Source organism: Apodemus sylvaticus, chromosome X, assembly GCF_947179515.1.
Source record: "Apodemus sylvaticus chromosome X, mApoSyl1.1, whole genome shotgun sequence".
NCBI lineage: Eukaryota > Metazoa > Chordata > Mammalia > Rodentia > Muridae > Apodemus > Apodemus sylvaticus.
Window position 1 is genome coordinate 19,180,889 of NC_067495.1, and position 11,491 is coordinate 19,192,379.

General features: G+C 40.5%; 1 protein-coding gene across 1 annotated transcript in view; it reads left to right on the forward strand.

The window, feature by feature from the left end:
* Smc1a (structural maintenance of chromosomes 1A) overlaps positions 1 to 11,261 on the forward strand; it is a 36,339-nt gene extending 25,078 nt beyond the window's left edge. Inside the window, exons 19-24 of the mRNA XM_052170516.1 lie at positions 8,151 to 8,307; positions 8,735 to 8,889; positions 8,976 to 9,127; positions 10,255 to 10,324; positions 10,566 to 10,676; positions 10,995 to 11,261. Of these exons, the coding sequence (XP_052026476.1) occupies positions 8,151 to 8,307; positions 8,735 to 8,889; positions 8,976 to 9,127; positions 10,255 to 10,324; positions 10,566 to 10,676; positions 10,995 to 11,078 (729 nt within the window). The 3' untranslated portion in view covers positions 11,079 to 11,261. The remainder of the gene's footprint in view (positions 1 to 8,150; positions 8,308 to 8,734; positions 8,890 to 8,975; positions 9,128 to 10,254; positions 10,325 to 10,565; positions 10,677 to 10,994) is intronic.
* Positions 11,262 to 11,491: the final 230 nt, after the last annotated feature.

An 11,491-nucleotide genomic window follows, 5' to 3' on the forward strand; every position in this document is an offset into this window, starting at 1 on the left:
TTTTATTTGAGTCAGGGTTTCATCTTTTGCTCAGGCTGGCTTCGAACTCCTGGGCACAATCCGTTTTCGTTCCTCAGTCCCCTGAGCAGCTGGATGGGGGAGTTTTAAAAGGCAAAAGACGGCTAGGTATATTACTCAGTGATAGAGTGCTTACCAGTCATACAATGCCCTTGGCTCAGTCCCTAGTAGAGCACAGAAAATACCATTGGGTACAGACCAAGAAATCTGTGAGCCCAAAATGTGTGCATAAACACACTACAGAGAAATGGGGTAGAGGGGGAACTCAGAGAGTTGCACCTTAGTTGAATTCAGTTTTGTAAAACCTTTGAGAAATAATTTATCGAACAAGAATTCAATATTGTGTTTTGATGTTAAAAATTAATGTTACTATCTTAAGCTGTAGTAATGGTGGGTGTTTTTATTTTCCTAAAATCCTTATTGTTACAGCAGTGGTTCTCAATGGTAGGGTGGGTATTTTGCTTCCTGGAGACGCTTTCAGGAAATCTGTAGGGTCTCTTTATGGGTCGTTTTAAGAGATCCATACCTAGGAATATCATTTCATCGGTCCCGATTGTAAGATGGACATTTTATTCTTATTTTTTTTATTAGCCAAAATAGAAAGGTTTTATCTTGTTACTTGGTAACCCTGAGGTCCAGTTACATAGGAAAGCAGCGTAATCCTTTCATTGTCAGTTCCGGATTGCTTCCTTGGCGTTCTCAGCACTCGCTATTCTCTTGTGACTTTATGGGTTTGAGTACATATGCTGTGTTCAGTCTTGTTGTGGGACTTCCTGGTGCTCTGTCTTTAGCCAGGCGGAATGCATCCAGGGTGGCTACTTCATCATCTTGATAAAACCCGTTGTGGTCTTTATACATCTCCCTTAGATCCTGATATGTCTAGGCTCATCCTCTGGATTTCTCACCCCAGACAAGGAATGAGCCATTTCCCTAAGAAGTGCTTTGACTCTTTTGTTCACTGGAAAACACGACTATTTAATACTGTATTTATTTAGTCTGGACACTGGAGTGCTCAAGACAGCTGACTAGTTAGTGTTTCTAGAACTCAGTAGATTTGGGCCACCAAATGAACTTTTTTTTATTTTGAGGGGAAAATAAAATTATTATAGAGTTCATATTGATACATCTAATTAAAATTGAAAATTTCACTTTAACATCATTGTACTTATGTTTGAGATTCTTATTTTTATGAAAAATCTTGTTTCCTAACTAGTTTTATTTAAAATTAGGTTTATGTGTGTATATGATGTGTGTGTGAATACCATAATATGAGTGTGCAAGTCATATGGAGCCAATTCTTTCCTTCCTCTGTGTGAATCCTAAGGATCAAACTTAGATTGTCAGTCTGAGCCAACTTGCTAACCCAGTTTTACCATCTTTGCTTTCTCTCATCTCTCTTCCTTGCTTTTTCTCTCTCTGTTGCATGTACACTTTCCTTTATTTTTCTTTCTTTTTTTTTCCCGAGCCTTGTGAAAAACACAGACAGTAAGGTAGTTCTACTCTAAAGCCAGGTGTGAAGGCACACACCTGTAGTTACAGCATTCGGGATGCAGAGGCAGTGTGTTTGTGTTGCATTTCACCATGAGGTTCACCCTATCAGGATCTGTCCATTATTAACTAATGATGCTGAGTTTCATCCCATGCATGAAAGTGCCAACTGCCAGGTTCCTCTTTGCTAAGCATACACTTTTGTTTTTGTCATTAATTAGCAAGGAATTTTCAGAGTGGTGCTTTGTCATCTTGTGAACATCTTGTTCCCCAATAATTTTTTTTAACCTAACCTTTCTCATATGTCTGTTTAGTTTTGTTTTATAACCATGCAGCATCATAAGGTTCTAAAATCAAAAGTATAAAACAGAGTACATGAAGAGTTTTGGCTTCTATTTCTGTTCTCTTCATCAGTAGGTCACTCTTTAATTAGTTTTTACATTGCCCTTTTGTTGCAGTTTTAAAATACAAATATGTTTACATGCAATAACATTCATATTCTTCTTTTAGATAATAGTAAACTATTCTTACTTTTCATTTTCATTTGAAAGCCTATTCTACAGACTATTCCATAGCAATTTGTAGTGTTCTTCAGATTGTTCTTCCTTCCTTCCTTCCTTCCTTCCTTCCTTCCTTCCTTCCTTCCTTCCTTCCTTCCTTCCTCCTTTCTTTTGATAAATTCTTTATTGTTAAATATGTCTGTGACTATTCAGTGTAGTTTTTTTCCATCATGGCATTTCTCTAACAACTTTCGGGGAGTCTTTTTCCTGGTTCTATCCCTCTCCTCCCTCCCTTGTGCCCTCCCACCCTCACTTTGCTATCACATGTTACACCCCCACCCCTGCATGCACTTCTTTTCTCAATACCTTTTGTGATCTCCTATCTAGTTTTACAGTATATACCACTCTCCCAAACCCTTATTTACACACATACAAACACTAAAAATGAGAGAAAACATGGAATCTTTATCTTTCTCAGACTGGGTCACCTCAATATACTTTTTTTTTTTTTTTTTTTTGGTTTTCCAAGACAGGGTTCTTCTGTGTAGCCCTGGCTGTCCTAGAACTCACTCTGTAGACCAGGTTGGCCCTGAACTCAGAAATCCACCTGCCTCTGCCTCCCAAGTGCTGGGATTACAGGCGTGTGCCACCACCGCCCGCACGGCTCTCAATATACTTTCCATTTCCATTCATTTTCCTGAAAATTTCCCAATTTGGTTTTTCCTAACAGCTGAGTAAAACTCTATTATTGATGCATTTGACATTTTCATCATCCATTCTTCTGCTTAAGGACATCTAGTCTGGTTCCATTCCCCTGCAGTTGTGAATAGTGCAACAGTAAGCATGAATGTATCAGGATCTAGAGTCCTTTGAATATATGCCCAAGAGTTTGAGTCATATGTTAGCTCTATATTTATGTTTTTGTTTATTTTGAGGGGGTGATGGTTTGAGATAGTCTCTCTATGTAGCTATGGCTTTCCTGGAGCTCATTATATAGAACAAGCTGGCCTCAAACTCACGGATATCTTCTCCCATCTGCCTTCCAAGTACTGGAATTAAAGGTGTACCTTACCATGCCCAGATATCTTTAATTTCCTTAATGGCAATATTTACTTTCCTAGTGAATAAAGTCTGCTTTTTCTCACAAGCTCACCAGCATTTGTTATTTGTTTTCTTGATCATAATCTATTTGTTTATTTGTTTTGTGTGCATACACTGACCTGTGTAGAGGTCAGAGGACAGCCTCCTAGACTGAGTTCTCTCCTCTGCCTTCTAGGCTCTGGGACTTTGAACTCCAGTTTGTTGACAAGTGTCCCAATTCACTGAGCAATCTTGTTGGGCCTTTTGAAATATTTTCTGGCCATTGTGTTTCTTCTTTTGAGAATTATCTGTTTATTGCATTAAGTCTTTTATTGATTGGTAGTTTTGTAGCTCGGGTGTTTTACTTTTTGTAATTATATATTCTAGATATCAATGCCCTGTCTGGGGCTTAACTGGCAAAGATTTTTCTCCCATTCTGCTGGCTGCTTCTTCTGCTGTTGGTTTCTCGGGCTTTGCAGAAGGTTTTTTAGTTTCATGTCCCATTTGTTGATTCTTAGGACTATTTTCTGTTATTTTACTTCTGTACAGAAAGTTCTTGCTTATATCTGTAACTTCAAGTGTATTCTTTTTATCTTCCTGTAACATCTTCAGAGTTTGGGGTTTTACAGTAAGCCTTTTGTCTAATTTGAAATGATTTTTGTTTAGGGTGAGAGATATGTTTTTTGGTATATATTCTTGATGCTTTTGTCAAAATTAGGTGGCCATAGCTGTGAGTTTATTTTTGGGTCTTCTATCTTGGCTCTGTCGGACTACATGTTTGCTTTGTGCCACCATTACTTTCTTCTTATTGCTCAGTGATAGCATTTTTTCTTAATTCTTTGAAAAATGTATGTAGTATGTTTTAGTCATATTTACCCTTCTCCTCAGCCTTCTCAAGTCCCATCTTCTTTCCCTACCCACCAGACTTGGTGTCATCTTCTTCCTCCTCCTTTTTTTATAACCCCAGCAAGTAAAGTCAGTGCTGCCTAGATATGCTTGGATTTGTGGCCTTTTACTATAGTATGATCAGCCTACTAGGGGCCACACCCTTAGAGAAAACTGACTCCCCCTCTCCCAGCAACTATCAACTGCTCCTTAAGTAGGGGTGAAATAAAATTGTAAGTCTTATATTGTAATACCTCCAGCAACGTTCCTTCTACTAAAGATTGCGTAGGCTGTATGTTTTCTTTTGTGTTTTTATATTGTTTTTTAGATTTTATTTTTTTAGTTCTGTGAAGAATGCCATTGGACTTTTGATGGGAATTGCATTGGATCTGTAGATTACTTTGGTAATAAAAGCCCTTTTTGCACATAAATTCTGCTTGTTGGGCACTTGGAAGGTCTCTCTGTTGTTTGGTATCTTCTTTAAGTGCCTTAATCTTTTCATTGTCTAGGTCTTTACATTCTTATTCTGGGGTACTTTATTTTAGGGGCAGCTATTGTGCATGGGATGGTTTTCTTAATTTCTGTCTCAGAAGGCTTGTTTTTGGTATGTATATATGAGAGCTACTAATTTTTGAATGTTGATTTTGTATCTTACAACATTACTAAAAGTGTTTATTGAATGTAAGAATTTTCTGGTAGAATATATGCAATCAAATACAAAATCATGTTTTCTGCAACTGTGAGTAATTTCACTTCTTTGTTTGCTTTTTCTAATCCTTTTTATAGCTTTCGCTTACATTACTGTTCTAGCAAGACTTTCAGCACAATATTGGATAAGAATGTAGAGAGCTGATTTCCATGTCTTACTGCAAAATTTAGAGGGAATATTTTTTAAGTTTTCATTATTTATTATAATGTGGCCATAAGTCTGCCATATCTAATATTTATTGTTTTGAGGTATGTTACATTTATTTCTTATTTCTCCAGGACTTTTATTTTGAGGGTGTGATCAATACACAGTTTTGTATACAGTTTTCTGTATCTATATAGTATATAGAGATGGCCATATATTTCTGTCCTTAAGATTATTTATATGGATGGCTAGAAGGATGGTTCAGCAATGCTTACTGTTCTTGCAGGAGGACCAAAGTGTGGTTTTCAGCACCTGTGTCAGGTGGCTCACAAGCCTATAATTTCTGCTGCAGGGCGGTCTCACACTTTTGCCTCTCCTGGGTTCCTACATTCACATACACTTGCATACAAGACACACACAGTGGCTGCGGCTCTTCTGATTAAGAGCAAGCCAGTCAATTTTCTAGCATGGTCAAAAGCATGTACTGCTCATGCCGAGGACCTGAGCTTTGATTCCTGGCACTCATTTCTAGCAGTTTATAACTACCCATAACCAGCATTCATGTGTGCAAACTCATACACAGGTGCATACACATAATTTTTAAAAAGGCAAAATACAAATCCAGCATGAAAGTGAAGGTCTCACTCAGGAATCCTCACACCTAGCTGAAGAGCTGATATGGTTGATAAATTTCTGAGAAAGTTTTCTTTAAACCTAAATTTGAAAGGTAGACCATTACACTCATTAGTGGATGAGAGTGGGATGGGTAGGAAGAATTTGGGGGAAGGGATAGAATATGAATAAAATATATTTTATGAAAGAATTTAAATAAATGTCTAAAAGTAGACAGGAAGTTGAGGGATGAAGGAATGGAAGTAGATCTAGGCCAGTGCTTCTCACCCTCCCTAATGCTGCAACCCTTGAACACACTTCCTCATGGCGTGGCGACCCCTGACTACAAAATTATTTTGTTGCTATTTTGTAACTTTAATTTTGCTATTGCTATGAAGTTGTAATATAAATATGTGTGCTTTCAACAGTCTTAAGTGACTCCCTGTGAAAGTGCTGTTCTACCCCCAAAGAGGATCTAGGAGGAATTAGAAGGAGTAGGGTAGATATGACCAAGATACATGGTATGCATGTATGAGATTCTCAAAGAATTAATAAAAGCAAACCAAAAATATTACTTTGTAAATTACATTTATTGGTTTGCATATGTTTTAGTTATTCATATGTTTTATTAATTAAATGTACATAATGCATACTTATCACTCCCATCTCTACTGCCTCTGTTCTACCCACCCCACTTCAGTATGAATCTCTTTCTTATGTTCATGTCTACTTGTTTTTGTGACTTGGTGTGTTTAACTGGGGCTGTTCAAATGAACACAAAGTTGGGGCTACCTGTTGGAGCTTGGTGGTCTCAGCCTTGGGTACATACTGCACAAGGTGGTTTCACCTCTTGTCAGAAATTCAGTAAGCAGTAAATGGGATGACCCCATGAGCACCAAGCACCCTTTTCTCCCATCACTTATTGGCCGGGACTGTCTTGTGTGGGTGGCTCTGTGCAGGTGATCATAGTTGTGGTCATGATAGGCGATCATGATGTGTTCTTGAATTCAGTTTATATTTTCCTGAAATTTTCTGTTTCTGTATTCATTGAGGATACTGGGTCTATAGTTTCCTTTTATCATTGTATCTTTAACTGATTTGGACATTAGGGTAATGCTGGCTTCAAAGAGTGAAATTGGTTATGTTCCTTCCCTTTTTATTTCATGGAACAGTTTAACAAATATTGATATCGGATTTTCCTTTAAGTTTTGCCAGGCATGGTGGTGTTTTAATCCCAGAATTTGGGAGGCAGAGGCAGGTGGATCTCTGTGAGTTCAAGGACAGCCAGGGCTGTTAGACAGAGATATCTTGTCTTTGGATGGGTAGGTGGGTGGATGCAGTTTGATAGAACTCAGTGTTGAGTTCATCTGGTCCTGGGCTTTTCTCTGTGGACTTTTAGTTATTGTGCTAGTCTCATTGTTCATTATGGATCATGTACATTTAGAAATGAACCACTTCATTTAGATTTTATAGCATATTAGAGTATAAGTTTTGGGGTTAGAGACATGGCTCAGAAATTAAGAGCATAAGTTAAAAGTATATTTGCAGTAGACCCAGGTTCAGTTGCTAACACCCACATGATGGCTCACAGCTATCTGTAGTCTTTGGTTCTAAGACAGTTTCTGCTGTCTTCTAGCCTCCAAGGATACCAGGGGTCTTCTCTGTTTCCAAAAGGGTTTTCTAAAATGTAAATATATCCATGTCCTTCTTGCTCTTTAAATCACATTGGTCTCCATTGGGATAAAAAATTTCTGTTTGTAAGGCCTTTTATAATCTGTCCTTTGCTTTTCTATGTAGTTTCCCCCAGCATATTTCTGTGAATTCATGAGCATGATCTTGTACGCACATAAATTGTTAGTAGTCCCATATTGATTTTAAAAAATGGTTTTTTGAGTTCTAAAGTAGATTGTTCCTGAATTGCTTGACATTCAATGACTAACTTATGAGGAGCCTCCACCCCAGCTTTTGCCTGTGATGTTGCCGGTCATGCATGAAACTCCATCTACTCTTTCCTCTTCCACTGTTTGTCCTTTAGGCTTAACTTGCACATGCGCCCAGAAGCTTTCCCTCACCACAGTCTGAGTCAGGTTCCCTTCTTGTGTGCTGATTCAACACTGCTTGTCACTGTCTTCTCATTCATCTTGCACTATTCTGATTATTTACTTAGCTGTGTTTCTGTGTCAGCGCCCTGAATTCTGTGAATACAGGAACCAACCATTCTTGGTGGATATTCAGTTAAGTAGTCATTAAAAGTGGCTGTGAGGCTTAAGTTCAAACATGCATTTACAGTATCTATAAGGGGCCCCAAACCAAAACTGAGTGGAATTTGCTCAAATACAGTGATTTAAGAGAAAAGCTTGTCTTGCCTTAGTTCTATTGTGGATTTATAAGTGGAGGCCAGAGCAATTTGTGTGGGGCCTTAGGTCACCATGGGGTGGTACTGGCTCAAGGCCAGAGAGGGCCGCTATCAGCTATTCCTCCAGAGACAAATAGGTTGGCAGGATCTGAAGGAAGAACTATAGGTGACAAAGCCACATTCATCTAGAATTTCCAGTGACAGTTGGAACAGTCATATCATGCTAGATTTTGTGAAAGATGCCAAGCTGGAGAAGAACTTGCCTTCTGCATAGGAGCAGATCCCCAAGCATCATTCATCTCCCTGGTCTGGACTCGGGGTCAGGTGCTCCTTACTATTGCTGGGTGTGGGGTTACAGGATGCACAGGCGGAGGAAGAAATCAAGCAAGAGATGAACACACTCCAGCAAAAGCTGAATGAGCAGCAGAGTGTGCTTCAGCGGATTGCTGCTCCTAACATGAAGGCCATGGAAAAGCTGGAAAGTGTCCGAGACAAGTTCCAGGAGACCTCAGATGGTAAGCCTGGCATTTCTTTCTGAGCCTCAGATGAGAACAGAAGACTGAAGGTATGATAAGGGTATACTGCTACTATATCATACCAGCTCCTGTTTTTACATAATTTTATACTTAAAATTGTTAGATGCCCTAAATAAACAGTGGGGGTTATCTACTTGCTTGCTACAGAGCAAATGATGGTGTCAAGAAAGCTGGTAGCTGGTAGAGCCCATGGAGGAATCTATGTTTGTGTGCCTAGACTACATGGTAGCCAACTCACCAAATACTGATCCTTGTAAGGCCCTCTTCAGGCATTTCTCTCCCTTTGTAGGTTATCACTAGAATTTTTATTTGCAGGATTTACAGGTCATTCTTGGCAGGTGCGGTTCTCAACCCTGGCAGAACCCAGGGCACTGAGAGATTATCATCTGCTCTTTTTTTCTGGCAGAATTTGAGGCAGCACGAAAGCGAGCAAAGAAGGCCAAGCAGGCATTTGAGCAGATAAAGAAGGAGCGCTTTGACAGATTCAATGCTTGTTTTGAATCTGTGGCTACCAACATTGATGAGATCTATAAGGCGCTGTCCCGGAACAGCAGTGCCCAGGTAGACTGAAACCCCTTATGCAACCAGCTCCTCCCATTCTTAGTTGTTCTGCCCTCTTTTCATCACCATGGTCTGTCTTCCCCTAGGCATTCTTGGGCCCTGAGAACCCTGAAGAGCCCTATTTGGATGGCATCAACTACAACTGCGTAGCTCCTGGCAAACGTTTCCGGCCTATGGACAATTTGTCGGGTGGGGAGAAGACAGTTGCAGCTCTGGCCTTACTTTTTGCCATTCATAGGTAAGGCTTTGCCTCAATAAGGTAGAGAGACAGAGCTGAGGCAACCAGGGGCTCTGGGGCCCGGTGATATTCAGAGATCTGCATAGGTGAAGGGGTTTTAGTGTCCAGACTATACCCTTTTCCCTATCTATACAGCACACCACCATTGGCCTTAGCGAATGTTTTTTGGGACTGTCTTCCCCATCTATCCTCATCCACTCGGCCTATCCTTGTGCTTCCTGCATGTCTTTAGTTCCACTTCTAGGCTTCTCCTCACATGGTTGCTGGCTAGTAAGTTCTTTTTATACATATCTAGCCTGGCATACCTCTCCATTCTCCTTCCCTTCCTCTGGGAAGCCCTCTTTGACCTCTGGCATACCTTGACAACCCCTGCCCCAGGCTAGTAGTGCTTAGATATGACTCCCTATCACTTTATGTTTGATTATAAAGCATTAGTTCATGAACATTTCTTGAATGCTTTTCTGTACAGATCCTGTTGGGAGCTTAGGGGACAGATAAGTCAGACATGGTCTTTGGCCAAAGGAGTCCACAGACACATAAGCAGACAGTAGTGGAGGGTGTGCATACATAAAAGAGGGCCACCTAACCTAGAGTATGATGGCAGGGAAAAGCATGAGTAGTGATGGGGACAGGAGAGGGCTCAGTAGTTAAGAAGAGTCCTTGTTACTCTTGTAAAGAAATTGGGTTTGGTTTCCAGCACCCAGATGTTGGCTCAGAAACATCCATAACTTTAGTTTCAGGGGGATCCAGTGCACTCTTCTGACTTCTATAGGCATCAGACATACACATGGTGCATATATATATATATATATATATATATATATATATATATATATATATATATTTATACACACACACACACACACATACTCATATACATAAAATATTTCTTAAAAGAAAAGTTTACCAAGGAACCTAGCAAGCATTCTAGGCTGAACCTGCAGCATGTCTGAAGTCGTGGTCCTAGGGGGATAGTGGTACCCAGAAGCAGGTGCAAAGAAGGGAATTCAGAGACCTGGGTTATTTTAGTCCCAGAATGTAGTTGGCCTGTTCTGACTGTGGGGCTAGCCCACTGTTCTTGCTGCCCTCATTTCTCAATATTAGCTCACTTATTTATTCCCTTCCAGCTACAAGCCAGCCCCCTTCTTCGTCCTGGATGAGATTGACGCTGCCTTAGATAACACCAACATTGGCAAGGTGGGCTCAAGAAAGGTGATGCTTAGGAGAGAAGGCCCCAAGTTGGGGCTGGGTTTCAGGAAGCCATTCCTGATTGTGTCCTAACTATTCCTGTTGCCTATTCTATGTACCAGGAGGATTGGGTCACTCTCATTGATAATCAGTAGCCTTTTCCTAGTCTCTCTTACTCCCCACCCCCACCTACCTAGACTAGAAAATGGGAGTGTTGAGTCTTGACTCCTGCAAAATACTCCTCCCACAGGTGGCAAATTACATCAAGGAGCAGTCAACTTGCAACTTCCAGGCCATTGTTATCTCCCTCAAGGAGGAATTCTACACCAAGGCTGAGAGCCTCATTGGAGTCTATCCTGAGGTATGGTGAGCTGGGCTACAGTGGAGGGGCAAAGGGTAAAAGGGTGTAGGGATCAGGTTCTGAGCAGTCATCTGGATTTGTTGAAGTCTTTCTTCCCTGAATGTTTAGCCAGCCCATCCTGACAGAGACAGCCAGACAGTGAAGATAGGAAAAAAAGTGCAAAGAAAGAAGGCACATGGGATTGAATGCTTTCTCTCATCCAGAAAGAACCATTGCCTGGCCTCTGAGCAGATATGTGGGGAGGCAGGTTTTCAGCCCCCGGTCCTGGGCTGTATACCTTTCTTAATTGTGTCCTAATATTTCTTTTTTCTCCTTCAGCAAGGGGATTGTGTGATCAGCAAAGTCCTGACCTTCGACCTTACCAAGTACCCAGATGCCAACCCCAACCCCAATGAACAATAGCAGGAACTCTGTCTTCTTGTCTGGATCCCTCGGCTGCCCTTATGTCCATTTTCTCTCCTGGATCTTGTCACCCGCTATGATGAAATTGCTTGACACCATGCCCCCTTATATTTGTGTACATGTATGATTGCTTGTGTGCATGTTAGTCTGTTTACAAAATAAATATTGGAAACCAGTTTTAAAGGAGCCTAATGAGAATTTGATTCCAAGGGAATACAGGATGACAGTACATCAGATGGGCGAAAGTACCCAAGATCTTGTGAGTGGCAGTCACTAAACTGCCCTCTCTCTTTCATGTACTCATTCATTTGTGTGTTCATCTGACACATAAGGGACACCTTTTATTTGTCTGGCTCTATGTTGAAAATGCTGATTGAGTCAGGGACCATGACTTTCTGCTAAGGAAATGAGCT